We start from the raw sequence: 18,620 nt of genomic DNA on the forward strand, positions 1-18,620 counted from the left end.
AGCCTTATGTCAATGGAATCTTTGCTCCTTCTTTTATTCTCCTGGCCCCCCAAACTAATACCTCATTTTTGCCTGCACAGAATTTTACATTTTCAAAGAAAAACCTTTCACATCTTTTATCACCTTTGAGCCATACAATAAACCCTAAGAAATGCTAGAACATTTTTATTACTGTATATGTGTATTCATATGTAAAGTGGGTTTTTTTCTTTTTTTAAACCTGTAGTGATAGCATTCCTGAAAATCACTCCCCAAGGATTACCTGAAGGATGAGTCACCAGAGAGAGCTTGGGCGGCAGTGCACTAAGGCAGTCAGCCAGCCAAGCCTTGGGGCTCTCAAAAGAGAACAAAGTAGGAAATTAGCCCTGGATCTGGGAGGCCTCTCTGGGCATTTAATATCATCAGAAGGACTTCCTATGGCCCCATAACAAATGAGGCAGATGTTATTAGCTTTGTTTTAAAAAAAAGAAAATCAAGTCACAGGAAAGTAAGATGGCTAATGTCATTCAGATAGTGACAACAGAATCCAAAACACAAATCTCCTGATTTTCCTTATGTTAAAATATAATGCCTCCTACTTTATTCCTTATCTGTCACAACCTATTTTTCCCCATATCCCTCATTGTCCAATTGATACTCACATCCCATACTTACCTCCTCAGGTGGCATGTTGTCCACTAAGTTGATGGGATCCTGAAAGAATTAAATTTTGGGTCACTGCTCCCTCTAGGCCCAGAGGCCACCTAGTAAGTAAGATAAGTGGTACCTGCCCCCACCTCCAGGTCACAACACCCTTTTCCCTGAGAGACAATACCCAAGTCTACCACCCCAACTCCCCACCCCCCAAAGGAGTTATTCTTATCTCTGAGATCCTCTCTCAGAATATTCCTTGGAGATTTTTTTTTACCTGAAATGTTCTCTTCTTAGTGCGGAAGCTATTTCCCAGTAAGCAGCGAAGCAGGGATCGTAGCATGGGAAACCTTCGACCTAAATAGAAGGGTGGGCCAGAGCAGGAGAGAATGACTGATACCGTTTCTGGAGCTTCCTCCCTTAGATCCTTCTAGACAATACTTGCTTATGGCTTTTTCTTAAAATCACTCCCTGCATTTTCACAACTAAGAAAATCCCTTCCCCATTCCCTTAGAACTTCCCTGTATCACTGATAGCCACCCAGAGGAATATTCCATCCCTCCTAGGGCAGGTGGAAGAGGTTGGAAGTAGCCATAAGAAGGCTGAGTTAAGAGATAAGTTGTTCCTTACCTGTAGCACCCTGCACTTCTGGTTGCAGCTTATGGTGTGGCAAAGGCCCATTGGGCTCCTCAGGGGGCAAAGGAGCAGTTAAAGGGTGAGGAGGAGGAGAAGGAGGAGGAGGAGGCAACTGTGAGAAACAACAGAATCAATTCTAGCAAGGAGGCGTGCATGTACATGTACACACACACACACAAACACACACACACAAACCCCAGATGGATCCTAATCAGTCTAATCATACTTATGCCTCATATACTTCCTCTGCCTTTCTTATATTGTCTGCACTCATACCTCTTGTCACCACCTCCAACCTAATCTGTGAATGGTAAGTCTCAGAAATGCCGTCTTCCAGGCCCTAGCTGTAGAGAACCCTTATGAGTCTTGAGCCTCTGGTCTCTTAGGTATCAACTTCACTCTTTTTCTGCCTCTCTTTCTTTCTCTCTGTGTCTCTCTCTCATGTCCTCCTCCACCCTCCAATTACCTTTTCTCTGCTTGCCATGTCCCCTCATTTCCAGAAAAAGGAGGAAAAAAATCCCAATCCCATCTGCTTGTTCCTGCAGACTGATTTCCCTTTGTCTCCCTCATCTCTCTGCTTTTCCCCGTGTTTCTCTAGTTTTGTCACCTCTGTCCTTCCAGTGATATCATCCTCCTCATCCTCATCCACAAAGGCGAAGGACTGTGGCCGGCCCTGTGATGAAGGGCTCTGAGAGAATTCCTGACCCGCCTGCTTCACTTGCCCATTGAAGGGCAGTTCTGCCAACTTCCTTGCCATCTCTTGAGCTTCCCGCAATCTCCGCTCAGGGCTCAAGTGACGATGAAGAAGGGATTGAAGCTCTGATCGCTCCACTGAGCCCAACAAGATCATCGAGTCTAGGGGAAAGTCATGATCCATAAGTTCAGCAATGTTAAGTTATGAGCCAAGGAGGCCCAGCAGTTGCTTTTGTGAGCTGTTATGTCCCTTCCCTTCTTAAGGAAAAAAAAATTTTTTTTCAATAATTTTTCTGATTGATCTCATATGATTCCAGTGCATATTACATTGGAAAATGAAACTAATTTGGACAGAACAGAAGGTCTTTGAATCATGGCTCTGCTACTTGAGTACCTCTCTGAGCCTCAATTTTCACTTTACCCTCATTTTAGTTGATATAAAATGTCTATACACCTTGAAAGTTGATGTTCATGGTTTATAAACAATATATACAACTACAGCGTTAATAAAAAGAAAGCTCACAAAATAATCAAAATTTAACATTGTAAAATTGCACAGAACAAGCATAGCCCCCAAAGAATAAACATGAGAAAACACTCTTTATTTCTTTGCAGAGGGAAAAAAAAGTCCACAGGTACAGTATATTGAATATTTCTTCAGACTTTTTTTTTTATTGCATTTGCTGATTTTTCTTTTACTCTCTTTAAAAAAAATGAATAAAGAATTTTTGTTATATGGATGATTATTTGAGAAGAAGGAGATACTGGGAACAATTCTGGTGATGTAAAGAGCAAAATATATTGATTGTTTATTTTTTTAAAATAATAAAGTTGGTTTACTGTGAAGTCACCAAACAATAAAACCCATTAGAAGACACTATAAATTCAGACTTTGGGAAGACAGCAGAACTATGCTGTCTATTTCAGAATTCTAGAAGTATGGCTCTAGAGCTAGAATAAACCTCAGAGGTGATCTAGTCCAAACCCCTCATTTTATAATTGAGGAACTTAGTCCCAAAGATCTTAAATATCTTGCCAAATGCCTTGTTACAGGAAGCAAGTGACAAAGCTCAGATTTGCATGAACCTCGGCCCTCTGAGGTGAAATCCAGAAAACTTTCTACTGTATAACACTGCCTGCTTGATATTGTCCACTTGTGTTTTTATCCTAACTTTATTTTTCTCCCTAAAGTTGGGGAGTTCTCCTCATCAGTTGAGGAATTTTTCAAGGGGAAAAGGACACATCCCTTCCAGTATAAGAAGTGTTCTCTGAGGGCATCCTCCCAGCTCAGTTCTTCCTTTGGGAACATGCCTCTTTCCTTTTCCACTAACCTTTGGAGTCTACTAATGGTAAGGTCTTGACTGTAGTGGCCTGAAGCAGGGCTCGCAAATCCCGGTAAGTGCAAGAGGCTGAAACAAATTTCACCTCACGCACCATAATGTCCTCAACGAAGAGTGTGTATTTGCTGCTAAAGAAGAAGGCATAATGAGTGAGCTCTGTGGTCCCATCTGTCAGGTTCCCATGCCTAGTCTACCAAACACCCTTCCTAACATTATCTCTTCCCCTCCTCCAAAGAAGTTTACCATCATAAGAGTATAAGTGCACTCTTTTCTGAAATCATAAAACCAGGAATCAGCTCAACAAATACAAAGAAATAGCACTAGGATATACTGATCACAGCTCTCACCTTCCCTAAGTCTGGTACATGTGTACGTAGGCTCTGGAGTAATCTGAGCCAAAGACCAAGACTAACTCATCAACAGTGGAAGCAGCTGGGTGTATGGTGGGCCTAGAGTCAGGAAGACCTGAGTTCAAATCCAGTCTCACACACCAGCTGTGTGACTCTGGACAACTCACTAACCCTGTTTCCTTCAGTTTCTTCATCTGTAAAATGAGCTGGAGAAGGAAATGGCAAACTCCATTAACTTTGCCAAGAAAACTCCAAACGGAGTGACAGAGGGTCAGACACAGCTGAAGTAACTGAACAGCAACAAATAGACAAGGAACATGTATGTCACAATGATAACACAAGGGAAGAAAGACTCTGGACAAAACATCAGTGTCCCCATAGTCACTGTACTTTCAAGCGTCAACTGCCTGAACTCTCTCCATTGGTTGGTGCTCCTACCATCATATACAGGCTGACCTTCTTCCTATTAAACCAGTTTTCATAAAATAGTGAAGCTGTCACTCTTCTCAGCTGTTCTGGGTAACCCCAAAGTCCTGATGAAACTACTCTTAGGAATCTCCTTTGCAGAATACCAGGAACTGCCTATATTTTCTTCTGCCTCTGAACCCCTCATTGTTCCATTTTCCCAATGATAACGAAATCATTTTGCACTAGACCTAATCTAATACCAACCAAGACAAACCACCCAGGAAGGATTCTTCACCTATTCTGTTTCGCCCTTCCCCTCCCACCCCTCCTTATTCTTCCAGACCTGAGTTGGTTCCAGCCTAGATCAGGCAAATATGGCAGCTTCTTGACCTGGATGATGCTGTCATAGAGTGAGGGCTGTAGACTTTGGGCTACCATGTTGGCTAGGATCACAGCCACCATCATGGGTAGGATGTGGGCAATCTGGCCAGTCAGCTCAAAGCAGATTACTGCTGTGGAAACCGTGTGAGACACTGCACCAGTAAGTGCTGCTGCCCCTGGATTAGGAATATAGAGTTGCACTATGCTGGTCAATGCTGTCCAACTCTAGGAAGAACATGACATGAATCCTCCCTTCTGACTCTCTCCCTCAGTAGGAAAAAGATATAAAATGGGTCATTTGGAGGACACGCGGAGGATCCCACCAGCATAGGACACTAAAGAAGATAGGAAAGAACATTGATGGGGGGAGAGAGATATACAAGTGGAAATTTATGAGAGAATGATACAAAGGAAGGAGGAAGATATGTTAAAGGTCATCACTACAGATAAGCCAGGGGCTTATGAGGGACTAGCCCAGAGAGGGGCAAAAGAGGGGTGAATATGGTTACTATGAAGGCCACAGTAGCTAGTATTTGTATTCCTGAGGGAGGCCTGGACTTGGACATTTTGAAAGGTGGGTATTATAGCTCTAGAAATTGCATGGCTTTGATGAATTTTTAGCAAATGGGAATTTTCATAGTATCATGAATTATGAAAACTGCTGATTATTTAGTCAATTCTACTTCTTTCTTCCTCCCCTCCATTTTATATATGAGGAAACTGAATTACAGAAAATTTAACAAGTGGTAGGCTGGGATAGTGAAAAAAACACTAAATTTAGTCAGAAGATCAGAATTCAAATTCTAGCTCAGCTTTTTCCTGCCTTTGTGAGTCACTCAATCTCTTTTGACTTTGCATGTATAAAAAAGAGGGAGTTAAACTGGATGATCATTAAGATTATGTCTCACCCTAAATCTATAACTGGTATGATCATAATAAGTAGCAGAAATGAAACTTGAATTCTGGTCTCCTGACTCTAGTGGTCTAGGTTTCTGTTGGGGGTGGGGGAGGCAGCAAAATAAGGAAGGGAAGAAGTCCCACTGATAAAAATGTGTTGCCTTGGCTTAGAGGATAAAGTTATTTGGGAAATCTCACCAAAGATAGCACAGGGGCATCTTTAGAAAAATTCTCACCAATGACAGTAAAGTCTCTGGGTTAGATGAACAAAGGAGACATGTGGATTATGTCTCCCTTATTAGGACACAATCCCTAAGTTTGAGGAGCTAGAGAATTATTGTTCAATAATAGTTACTGGATGAGGAGAGTGGAGGCGTTTAATTGCTAATGACACAGCCCTTGGGTTTAGTTTAGAGTATTTGATTGTGTGTGGAGGTGGAGGTAGGGAAAGCAGGGGAGGAAAGAGAGTGCAAGAGTCTTACCAATTACTGCATAGCCCCCAGGAAGAATCTTATAGATGATCCCATCAAATAAGATCCCATCAGGGAACAGCATGGCCATGATTTCTCCTACCAGTCGCCCAAATGCTGCCCCTGGGTGACAGATGGAATGGGTAATTGAGAGACAGAATATCAGAGTCCTTCCAGGAGACCCAAAACTTCTACCCCTTAGATTCCCAGAATCAAGCCAATCCCTCCTCAAAGCCCAAAAGCTCAACCCTATTCCCAGAACCACAAAACCAAGTTTTCCATCTCTTTCCCAGAACCCCAAACTTCTGCAACCCTTTAAGCACTCACCCAGAACAAACACAGGCATGAAGCCCCCACAGGGGATGGGCATAGTAGTGGCCACAATGGACATCCAGAACTGGGTCAGATAGAGATATCAGAGCAGGGAGAGGGTGGTTTCCTCCCCCAGTGCTGAGACAGTCTTTTCCCTGGATCCAGCCTGCCAGTTTCCCCCCTTTCCTTCTCCTAAATGCCCTTCCATTCTTAGTAGTTACAATTACTCTCTAAATTCTCAGGAAATTAATATATTTATATTTCTACCTCTAATACTTATTTTGGAGGATAGGGGAGCAGGAAAAAATATTTCTAGATTAGGAACTTCTGAAATATCTGCTCCTTATTTCTGTATTTTCCTTCATTTCTCATCCTCCCTTTCCTAATCTAACCCTATGTTGCCCATCAGGAAGTTCTTCCTAGTATCTAACCATATTTCTCTTAGTGAAAGTAACTATATTTCCTACAGTCAATCAGGAATGGGATTGGGAGAAGGCATAAAACAACCAGAATTACTTTTCCCATAGTCCTAAGACTAACTTCAATGCTTGTATCCTTTAAACCAGGATGTTCATTACAGAAAACCTGCTTGAAATCTTTGGGTCTATTTTTGTTCTACAACTGTTCTACAGACCTGTTCTACACTTCATAAAACATACTCTTAAGTCTAAGGGATGAACAATCTGAATTACTTTGTGAAAAATAATATAATTAACTTAGATTTGATATGGTCATTTGCTAAGCAGCAAAGTGTACTCCACAATTTGTCCACATGTCATATATTTCCTTTGACAATGGTTTATTTCTTAAAAGGCAGCAAAGGTTATTATCCTTGATACCTTTTGCCTTTTTAGGAAGGTGGGAGTAAAGCTACTATTCTTCAACCTGTCCCTACCCCTATACCACTGGGGATCCAGACTGGATTGAGGGTTGGGTAATCAGGGGGTTAGAAGAACAAAGGAATGATACCTTCATGATAAAGAAGAGGAAGATGACTATGATGACGCTGACCTGGGGGTGGATCCAAACAGCTGAGCGACCCAGGTTCTGGGGGTCACCTGCATGTTTCACCCATGTGTAGTTGTCAAACAAGGTACTGATGGCTTCTCGGGGCATAAGCTATTAATAAAGGGGAAAATTGCATGGGACAGGTGGTCTCTAAAAAGTCAGCCCTTTCCTCTGGAAAGCCCCCATTTCCTCCCAGGGATCTAATCCTTTCTTACTCAGGATCAAGGCAAGACTCTTCCCATGGCCAGTGACTGGAATGAGTGTTCAAGAACCCCCTGGAAAAAGGAATAGCTATATCCTGAGCCCTTAAACCTGAGCTTTGCCCGGCTGACTTTAAAGGTTCTTCCCAGTTTCCCCATAGCTGACCTCTCCAGCCATGAACTGGCCCATGCCCGGGGGGAAGGTAAATGAGGCAATGATGAAAGTGACAATCCCTGGATACAGTAGACGGCTGCAAAGGAAACAGAATTGGCACTTGCCCCCAACCCAGCCCCCTCCCAAGATCCCATTCCTCCATTTTATCCTAAGTTATAGAATTTTAGTGTTGGGATGGTATGGGTTACAAATGAAAAGACTGGCCATCATAATTCCCCAACTAAAGAGTTCTCTACTCCCCAAAATGACTGCTTTCAAAAGGGACAGAGACTATACAGGAACTGGGTTGGAGATGGGAGAAATGTCTCTTAATTTTGCCCCTCTCCCTCCTTCCCTAAATCCTAAATATCCAGTCCCTTTCTGGATAGAAATCCAAGTCCGGCTGTGGAGGTGCATAATGCCCTCCAGAGACACTGAAGGAGTGGCTTCTAATGAGCAGAAAAGGGTGGCAGAAAGTGAGCATGGTTAGAAGGTGGGCCTTTAGAGAGCAGTGACTCACTGCTTAGCAAGGAACTGGCTGAGAGCTTTATGCCTTCGGACTCCCAGCATAACCTGTCGATGCAGATAGACAAACACAGCACCCAAGAACCCACAGCAGATCCTGAAAGGAGACATGAAATTAGGAAGATGCAACCTGACTTAGAGGATCAAAGGATCATGACCCCAGCCTCCAAAGGGAAGAAGCATCAGACTTCCTTCTCAAGGTCCTTCTCCCCTGGCCTTCCCCTGTCTCCTCCTAAGCCCAGTCCCTCACCATCTCCCTCTTCACTCCCTCCCCTACTTAGCCACACTGACCCAATGATGGCAAAAGCAGGAAGCTCTTGTAGGTCAAAAGGAAAATCCATTCGGAAGTTGGTTCTGAACAGGGCTGTAATAGTAACTGTAGGGAAACAGGGAGAGGGAGAGATGATACAAAAACTCAACTGACAGGAAGATACTCAGTGTCTAGGGTATTAAAATACTTCCTAACTCCTTTATGCCTCCTTTATACTGTAACATACAGACCCTTGTCTTCCCTTCTCATCACCTTTCTTTCCTTTAAGTCCTAAATTTATGAGTTTTGTTCTTTCCCCCTTTCATCACCAACATATTTGTCCCACTTATAAGTCTCACAAGACTCCCCTGAGCATCCTCCCCATTGTCAGCATCCTTGTTCTACACACTGCCCCCACAGACCTACTACCCTTCTCTCATCCCCATTACCAGCATCTTTGTTCCACACTGCCAGGACACGGAAGACAAAGGCACTGAATGTAGCAGCAAAGAATCCTCGCCAGTAATTCCGGACAGCAAAATAGGTGGAAGTAACTTCAATGCTAAATAGCACTCCTATTGAGTTATGGGGTCCAGTGTTAGTCCAGATCAAAATGATCTGACAACCTCAACCCAGAGCCCAAAGGGTTTTCTGCTATAAATGTGCATATTGAAGGAGAGAGCAGTAGCCTCTCTGAACCTTGGTTTTTTGTTTTTTGTTTTTTTGTTGTTTTTTTTTTTAGCACAATGCCAAGTCCTGATGAAATTCTACAAATCATTCTCGTGGTACTACCCAAAATGCAGGAACAGAGTAAGCAGAATATGGAGGTAAAAGCAGCTGTGGGTTCCATTCTTCAGCACTCATGGAAGAAGTAGCCGTGACTATATTAAAGCATGGGGAGCCACTCACTCACTTAGAAACATCCAATGCTTTCTTCCCAATTCAGTTATATTTTCCATATTATATGTCTCAGGAAAATGTCCTACTTATGCTCCTAAATGTAATGAGGATGGTAAGGAGGAAAAAAGTGGTCCTTGTGAAGGAATGAGAATTTTCTCAACCAATCTCCCTCCTTCTCCCAATCTTGGGCTTGCCATGTTGGTCTGAGAGAAAACTTCTAGATAAACTCTCTAGTGAATCAGTAAGGTTCTTTGGGATACATACAAGCCCTGAACAGAATTATAAAGCCAGAGTTCCAAAATTATGAGGATTCTACTAAAGACAGCCACTAGGCACAAGACTCAAGGTACTAAGGAGGCAGCTGTCTAGGCAGAAATTTGATGAAAATGATTAGGAATAAATCATTTGGTAAAGAGGATGTAGAGGAAATGAAAGGAGGGGAAAAAGAGAACAGGTAGAGGGAAGAGAAGAGGGGAAGAAAGAGAAGAGGAAGAGAATAAGAAGGGTGAAGAATAAGAATAGGGAATGGAAGGAGAAAACATTTCAAGAATTGGCTGAAAAAGCTCTTTGGCAGGGAAGTCCAGGGTAAAGGAATATGGGAGAGATGAATACCACAAGACAAGCCCATGCCTGTTCCAAAAAGAGGTGGGGCTCATAGGAGCCCCTAACAGGGTTATCTAATCCCAGTTTAGTTATCTAATCCCAGGTTAGGAATACTACCAAGATTGAGACAGGAACAAAAAGCAAACAAAACACAAGTGTTGGTAGGGAAAATGTAAAAGATGCTGCCCTGAGATGCAATTTACAGAAACTACGACAGGATTTTAAAAAATTCTATAAATGGAAAAGATGAAAGAAGATGCTGGGCCCTTGATGAGATGAATTGAGAGCAAACTCATAATAGAGACACCAAAGAAGTCTTTTTAGTGTTTATTTTTCTTTTTAACTTCATCTTTATCAAAACTGTGATTTGAGACCCTAGACAAACAGGATGGGTGGAAAACACGACTAGCTCTAGAAAAATTTGAGATTCGGAAGGCAAAGTCTGAAAGAAGCAGACAATGTAGTATGCTTTGTCAACTTTAAAGCACTTCAGAAACAGAAACTACCAAGCATCCTGCTTTTCACTCCTTATACTGGTAACTAATGCCCAACTAGCAACTCCCCACAGTTTCTACTTGGTCTACTTCCTTCAAGCAACACTAGTTATTTTTTGACTGCTCATTTTTCTTTACTCCCCCTGCCCACCTCCTTCTATCTCACCAAATACTCTTCAGGCTACCTGGCTTTGACAGTTGACAGCTAGCTAATAAATAATTTTTGTGATGAGGACAGAATCTTTATGTATTACCCCTTTTCAAGTAACATAATAGGATTTTAACAAAGCAATCTGGTTCTGTGGAACAATTATTAGAATCTGAGTCACTGGAATGGGATCCACAATCAAATCTTGGCTCTGCTGTTTACTTATCTCTGGGATTGTGAGTGAATTGTTCTTTGCTCAAGTTTCCTTCTCTTGGCTTCAATTTCCATATCATAATTTCCAGGCGGGTCAGTGGTCTGCCATAGTATAGATGACAATTTGTATGGCAGAGTAGATAGGTCATTGGACTTTAAAATCAGGAAAGAGCTAATCTGAAATCCTGCTTCTGACACTTGTTAAATTCTGTGGCTGTGGGTTCTTAGCCTCCTTAGGCCTCAGTTTCCTTATCTGCTAAAAGAAAGGATTGAACTAGATAGTAACAGGGATCTCTTTCAGGGCAAAATTTCCTAAGATACTAAGACATCTAATCATGGTGGAAGCCTTTTTTCCCAGTACAGCTAGTGATAGAATGGTGCTCTTGAGAAATCAGGTGAAGCGACCTCTTCTTTCCTTTACTAGCACTAGAGGATAGCTCATTTTTGATGGTCCAATTATAAATTGACTGATTTTTTTGATCATGTTTGGCCAACAAGTCACCTTGGATGACATCTTTTTCCTCACTTCACTTCCAGGACATTTCTATTGTTAGTCATTGTGTCCTTTCAAGACATGAAAGCTAAGTTTAATATTATTCTAAACTGATTATAATTAGAAATGAGCTCCCAAAACATAACATATAGGAATTGGTTTGGGAATCACTCATCATTTGGGATTATCTGACCACTATTTTTACACTTTTATCTAAGAACTCAAGAGAAGACATATCTATTGTATGAAGGATATGTGTGTATGTGTGTGTGTGTGTGTGTGTGTGTGTTCTAAGTCTGATTATTTTTCCTTCTTGTAGTATTAGTAATGTCATTTTATATTTGTGCTCATTCTAGGGCCATGAGGTACCTTAGTATGTTTCTCAAAGTTGACAGTTGGATGCTTCCAATATCCTATGCTAGGAATAGCTTGCTGCAGTCTGTGTCTCCCTATGGGTTGGGTCTTTGCCATGTACTAATCTACAGGAAGGAAAAGAACATTCCTTGCTCATTCCAGTGGGGGAAGGAAAAGAGAGGGAGGGATCCTTATGCTGAAAGTAAGACTTCTGGTTAAAAGGCAAATCTCTTCATTTCATACAATATATACAACATTATAACAACAAACCAACCAACTCCATTCCAACATTATTCTTTTGGCCCAGTAGATACCTATAAATGAATAAAGGCTCATGTAGGAATAATAGAAGGCAGATTCTAAGGGACTTAGGGAAATTCAGATTCACTGACAGACACTAATGACTACAAAGACTGAAACTGACAGCAGAAATGCAAACAGAACCTTAATTAATGAATTTGTGCCCCCTGGACTTTAAACAATTCTTTTTAGTAAAGAGTTTTGGTTTTAGTATGACAAAGTTGATTTAATAATTATTTATTAAGGCCAATCATGGGCAAAGCACTATGAAGGGCAACATGGTTAGAATGGAGAGAAAAAGTTTGGGAGTAAAGATCTGGATTTATCTTTGACACACATTGGCTGTGAGACCCTGGGCTAGTCATTTACCATCTTCAGGACTTCCAGATAACCCTTTAGGACCAAAAATTGCAGTGACAGATTTGCATTGCCAGAGAGATTTTTCTTGAAGCAAGTTCCCTATACTGATAAGATCATAAGCCTAAACCAGAGAAAAAAATATACAAAATTCTCCCTAGACCTTGGGAGAGGCATACAGCTATATGGCACATATCTTTGTACTTGCTTGGTGTTTCACATCCTATTCCCACATGAACCTTTATTCATTCTTTAATATTGTATCCAGTGTGGCTAAAGAATATTTTTTAATTAGAATTATCATAGAATAATTACATTATCTACAGATATATGTATGGACGTACAAACACATACATATTTGTCATTCTCTTTAAGCTTTTGTCTTTAGCATTCCTCTCCTGATCCAGGTCACCTTAGCCATCTTAACCTTGGGAAAACTGGCTCCTTGACTGAAAGCACTGATTTCATTTGCATAATGGAAAAGATGCCTCATACTGCTGACATTTTAGATGTAGAATGTGAGAGCTGGAAGGGACCTTAGAGATTCACTTAGCCCAATGCCTCATCCTCAGGGAATATGTATCTTTTTTTTTTTTCCTCCACTGTTTTGTCCCTCCAATTTGCTATTGTTTTATCACTGTTTTGCAGACTTATCCTCTCTTCTCTAAAATTTACAAGTCAAAATCTTACTGGAAAGAGTGATTTTCCAAAGAAATGTTCAGTCTGATAAAATCTATTTTCTCTATCCATGGGAATGACTTTGGTTCTGAGTTCTACTAAGTGTATATATACTGGGCAAACTTGTACAAGTGCTTTTATTTCTTTCTCTGGGCCTCACTGATTAGTTTGTTACTTGCTATTAAAAAATATGTGAATGAAACTGCTTGCCTAATAACTGAGGAGCAAGCTAAGCTCAGCTCTGGCACTCCCAAGCAGTTACCTTTCATTCTTAATCTAAGATGACTCAATCATTTAAGCAAAGACCACCTGAATTTTTAAATTTTGAAAAGATAATGCAAAACAATTTGGGAGCTTCCAGTAAAGGGGCTGTTATTGGGTCCAGTCCTGGCACCCCAACACTAATTTCTTGCTGCATGGGGAAGCCAGAGTATAATTCTGGGCAGGAATATATTATTTTGGGCTGCTCCTCTTCTTGCCCATAAGTCCAAATAATATTTTTTCAGAAGTAGGGCAGGAAAATCTAGCTTCCTCTTTGAGTATTATTGCTGAAAACTTTCACAGAAGGAAAAGAAATATCTAGACAAGAACCAAAGAAACTAGTGTCTATATTTGAAAATGAGAAAGGATGATGACTCTGAGTACCTGAGAAGAACCTATTAGAATAATGCATTTCTGGCTTTGTATGTTTAAGAGGTTGATAAAGAGGCTGATGACCAGCTGTTTTTCCCTGGCTAGTGAAGACAAAACAGGATTTATACTGCAGCAAAGAGGAATTGAGGTTAGGTAGAAAGAGGAACTTCCTGTTAGCAAGAGAGTATGAGTCAGGCTGGCAAATTTCTCTAGAGGATAAGCAATATGATAGCAGGCCTAAGAATAATTATTATGGTTAGAAGCAGGGGGTTGGAATTGTTGGTTTTTAAAGGGCAGCAGGGGCAGGGCACTAAAGGGGAACTAGGACAAGGGACTTCACAGGAATAATGTGTGTGGAATCTTTATTCTTGCCAGCATCTAGTATGGACACACACTACATAGCTTTAGATACATATATACATACACACCCTATATGTCTTATATACACACTTACAACCCTCCCCCCCACACACACACACCAAAAAACACACATAATTTCCTAATACTAGTGGTAAGAGAAGAAGGGAAAGGAAGTTGGAAACTTGGGTTAGCGAGATAATAGTACGTCAGCAATCACTTGCCTCCAAGTGGTGTCCCAAAGCAACAGCCGACTCCCACGGCACACCCACCGTCAGGATATCAGCGTAATAGTATGGCTGCTACTGGGGAAGAGACAGGTGAAAGGACCGATGGGAGAGATGAGAAAGAGATGGACAGACAGACAGAGACAGAAAAACACCGTTTGGTGAGGAACAGGGCAGAGAGAGGCCTGAATCATGGGGCTGAAGTTGATTATCAACCTCATCCATCAGTCCTCAAGACTCTTGAAACCTTACTGCCATAAGGTGGCAAAAAATCAGGAGATTTGACCCATAGAAAGAGACCTCTCATAGCATATCCCCAGAAATAGGAAAAGATGTTTAACAGTTCAGAAAGCCTAGACAAAGTAGTCAAGCCATGATAACCAGCTCCTCTCGTAGGTTCACCCAAAGAAATCGGGTCCAGCCAGATCAGCAATAGACATCAGAGAGACACATGGAGTGACTTCAGATGGAGCGAGCACCCTTGGGGTTATGAGAAATAGGAAGCAACTTCACAACGCCCTCAGGAAACTCTCCTTGGCTGGAAGTGCTGATGTTTGGCTGGAGGTCCACGGTTATTCCTTGAATGGCTAATCCTTGCCCTTACCTATCCCCTGCTATGGAGAGCAAGGCCTTCAGTATCATCCTCTGTGCCTTACCCTAAAGCTCCTCCCTTACACCCTTCCCAAATCTTGCTCAAGCAATGCAATCAGGGTAAGGGAGGAAGTAAAACTTGCCTCCAATGGGGGCCGCAAAGCAGCATCCCACGCCTACTGCACAGGCTGACACCAGGAGATCAAGCTGCCCAGGCACGGTCTGCAACAGAGAAGCAGGCAGGAGAGGGCAGGAGAGGGGAGAAGGACCAACAAAGGGGAGGGTCCACAACTGGGGGGATTCGGCACAGGAGGGAAACAGGGTGGGGCTGTGATAGGGCAGCATAAGGGAGGAGAGGGAAGAAAAGGGGATTGTGGGGGAATGACATGGCATGGGGTCACAAGGACAGAGAACAGGCATGGGGACAGGGACAGGCTAGGGCACAGGAGGGGTATGATGGTTCAAAGGGCCACGAATTCTGAGGGTAAGGCCTGGGTTAGTGCAGTGCCTCTCCCTCCCCGCCAATACCCCACCTAGCATCATGGCCAGCTCAGAGCAAAGGCAATGCTTCCCTCTCCCCCTCCCCTATATTTATCTGGTGCCATCACAGCAGCTAGCCCTTTCCCAAGCTGGCCTCTTCCTCATCCTCCCTCCCAGTCCTTACCTCATATACGCCACAGAACATAGACATGAATTTGCTTAGGACAGCAGCACAGATACTGGCAATGTGCACAAATGGGCCCTGAGGGGAAAATCATGAAGAAAAGGGAAGGAGAAAAAGGTCCAGAGGTTAATGGTGGACAATATCTAGTGCCTAAAAATTCCACTCTCAGCTTGTTCCCTATATTTCTTATTATACCTCAAGTCCTCAGGATACCTCAACCTCCAGTTAGGTCCTTTTTGCCTCTGCCACCCCTTCACAGCTCTTCCTTTGGTCTCACCCCACCACCGACTGTGCCTACCTCTTTGCCCACAGGGATGCCGCTTCCTAGGCCGGCAGTCAGGGCAATGACCTTGGCCACAAAGGCCTTGAGAGTGAGATATTCCTTCAGAACCACCCCACGAAGAATGGTCTTCATCTCAGGGATTCCAGAGCCTGTACATGGAGAGTGGCAACTAAGACAAGCTGGCCCTGAGATCTGGGGGGTTGTGTAGCCAGAAGAGAGGGATGGGGTAAGGAGTCTAGTCATGAGGGACTAGTCAGGGAGTAGATCAGGGAGACTGGGGAATGAGCTTGAGGAAAGGGGAGAAGCAAGAGCTCTTATTAATGGCTTACAGACCCATGGAATGAAATTTTTGGAAGAGCTGAAATAAAAGTCTGATGGGAAGATCTTACCAACAGCCTGTGGGGAAATGAGTTGGCAAAAGAGGGCACTGAAGAGGATGAGGGTAAGTGGGAATGAGACCCAGGCCAGGAACTGAAGGGCGAGGTTGGGCTTCATCTGGTAGTATGTCCATTTGTAGGCTGGGGAGGCAGAGACAGGCCATCAGATATGGAAAACAGACCAATAAACATAGATTTATAAACAAAAGGGAGCCACAGCTTGAGAGATATTGACATAGAAAAGATGTCAGGGATTTAAAAGGGGCAGTGCTAGACCCTCAACTTATGACAGAAGTTTCCTCACCCATGATATAAGTCCATCTTGGATCAGAGACCCAAAAAGCATAGAAAATTAGAGATCTTAAAATCATCTTGTCCCCTTCAAATCTGGAGAGAGGGTGGGAAGAATGGGAAAACCCCAGAAAGAGATTAAGGATCCAGGGACTGGGAACTGAGAGAATTGAGGGTCAAGTTCTAAAATGGGGTCAAGGGGTCCGACATACCCTGCAGACTCTTGGCACTGACATAGTCCATGCTCCAGCTAACCAGTGCCATGACTAATCCCAGCAATACCAGGAAGATCCAGTCCTCTCCCAATTTCCTTCGCATGATTTGTCCCATTCGATGGGCACAGTCTGAGGGAGAGGAAGATCAAGGTGATCAGCTTCGAATAGTCACCTGGAAGAGTTCCAAAGATCCCTCCCGTGCTTTGCCTTCAGTGTCATTCTCTCTCTTCGATGCTACAGATATCTTATTGGTGACACAGTGGATAAAGAACTGGGGCTGGAATCAGGAAGACCTAAATTCAGCTGTACCCCAGACATTTACAACCTGGGTGAGTTTAGTTATGTTTCTTAGCCTCTATTTGCCTCAGTTTCCACAACTGCAAAATAAGGATAATAGTACTTATTTCGTAGGATTATTGGGAAAATCCCAAATAATGATCATAAAAATATAAAGATATAATGGTTATAAAGTACTCATCACAGTGGAGCACGTAGAAGATCCTATATAAATGCTAGGTATATGGGAAAAGCTCAGAATGTTCTATCAAGAAATCTAGATTCTAAAGCTGGTTATGATGCTCTTGCCCTTGATTTCTGTACCTCCATTGATCCTCAGTCCTTACTACCTTGGCATTTGGAATGGTGATCTTCCTCACTGCTCTCTATGGCAGAGCTGGGGGCTTTCTGATTGGGACCTGCCATGCTCTTTTCCTTGCCAGAGAAATCCAAGGGTTGTTCAGGGTGGTAGCCATAGAGCTAGGTAGGAGAAGAAAGAAGCAAATTAGTTTCTGCTCTTCACCTGAGAAAACAGAAAGTGAGTGTATAAATTCCTTGAGTTTTGGTCCTCAGAGCATTCCTGGGGGTATGCATAATAATCCATTTGGTTGAAGGCCAGCAGGATGGTTGTGGCAGGAATTAGAACCAAGGAGAGCCACAAAATAGTTCAACATAATGGCAACGCTCATCCAACTCTGGTTATCCTTTCTCCTGCCAGTATCCATCATGGACATTTATAGGCAGCCACCGGCTGGTCCTCAGGAAGTCTTGATAATGTTGAATTAAGGGTGGACCCCAATTAGTTTAGTGCTCAAGCTTGACTTGCATTACTGGTACACTAGCAGCAGCAGCTGCACAAATCTTCCCTGAACTGGACTTAGCTGCCCTTCTCTATCTGTTCAGGTTCTTCTTTCCCTTTCCCATTTTATCCTCAGAAGGAAAAAAAAAGAGAGAAAGGTTTATAATAGACCAGAAAAATCTACAGAAGCAAGAGGCCAAACAATGTTTTGGGGGCTATCCTTGGGTTTGGTGCTCAAGTAGTCATATACAGAGTTCTCTTGGTTCTGCAACCTGCTCCTAAGACACCCTCCCCCCCTCCAGCACCCACCAAAACAAAACAATAATCCCTCAACCCACATCATTATATTTGGAAGCAAGTGAGAAGCCCACTTACCACAAGGAAATCAGGAATTATCTGGGCTTCATAAAATCTCTTCTCCCTACCCAGTACTGTCACCCTTTGGGCCTCAGATCTGTCCTTCAGAAACCATAGACCATTTTCCTAATGATGCAATTTTTTTGCCAAAATCTTAAAATAATGGATGGATAAGATTGAAAATGGGTATTTTGAATTGGTTAAATTTAAGCAACAAAATGTTTCTTTCATTGGATCTACAAATCTTTTTTTTTTTTTAAATTTTCAAACTTTATTTATATTATTTAAGACTGAGTCTCACCAAGGCTAGAAATATAACAGCCACTCATAGACCTAATCCCACTACTGAAGGACCAGAGAACTTTGACCTGCTCCATTTCCAAGAAAGGGTACTTCATTTTTTCTTGGATATGTAAAGGAGATTGGGAGTTGGAGAGGGAAAGGGAATAAACATATAGTACCTGTGTGCACAGTTGTGCTAAGTGCTTTAAAAAGTCTTATTTGATCCTCCCAACTCTTACAAATAGGTGTGATTATGCCCATTTTACACTCGAAAAAACTGAGGCGAAGAGTAAGTCACTTGCCCAGGGTCATATAGCTAGTATCTGAAAATAAATTTGAATTCAGGGCTTCCTGACTTCAAGTCCAGCATTCTAGGCACTTAACCACTTAGCATTCTCAATAGGAAATCTGATGCCTCTAATCCTGGGCGTTACCATTTTAATGCTGAATTTAGGGTGGACCCCAATTAGTTTA

The 18,620-nt window shown here is 42.4% G+C and overlaps 1 protein-coding gene across 1 annotated transcript in view; it reads right to left on the reverse strand.

Annotated features, from left to right (window-relative positions):
• CLCN1 (chloride voltage-gated channel 1) overlaps positions 1-18,620 on the reverse strand; it is a 32,421-nt gene that overhangs the window by 8,611 nt on the left and 5,190 nt on the right. The window contains 20 exon segments of the mRNA XM_051962179.1: positions 655-693; positions 908-987; positions 1,261-1,378; positions 1,874-2,121; positions 3,291-3,424; positions 4,401-4,614; positions 5,818-5,928; positions 6,133-6,202; positions 7,087-7,236; positions 7,492-7,576; positions 8,000-8,101; positions 8,296-8,380; positions 8,704-8,829; positions 14,009-14,056; positions 14,059-14,086; positions 15,267-15,344; positions 15,565-15,698; positions 15,939-16,067; positions 16,430-16,561; positions 17,059-17,188. Of these exon segments, the coding sequence (XP_051818139.1) occupies positions 655-693; positions 908-987; positions 1,261-1,378; positions 1,874-2,121; positions 3,291-3,424; positions 4,401-4,614; positions 5,818-5,928; positions 6,133-6,202; positions 7,087-7,236; positions 7,492-7,576; positions 8,000-8,101; positions 8,296-8,380; positions 8,704-8,829; positions 14,009-14,056; positions 14,059-14,086; positions 15,267-15,344; positions 15,565-15,698; positions 15,939-16,067; positions 16,430-16,561; positions 17,059-17,188 (2,241 nt within the window).

The sequence above is a fragment of the Antechinus flavipes genome, chromosome 5 (assembly GCF_016432865.1).
Source record: "Antechinus flavipes isolate AdamAnt ecotype Samford, QLD, Australia chromosome 5, AdamAnt_v2, whole genome shotgun sequence".
Classification (NCBI taxonomy): Eukaryota; Metazoa; Chordata; class Mammalia; order Dasyuromorphia; family Dasyuridae; genus Antechinus; species Antechinus flavipes.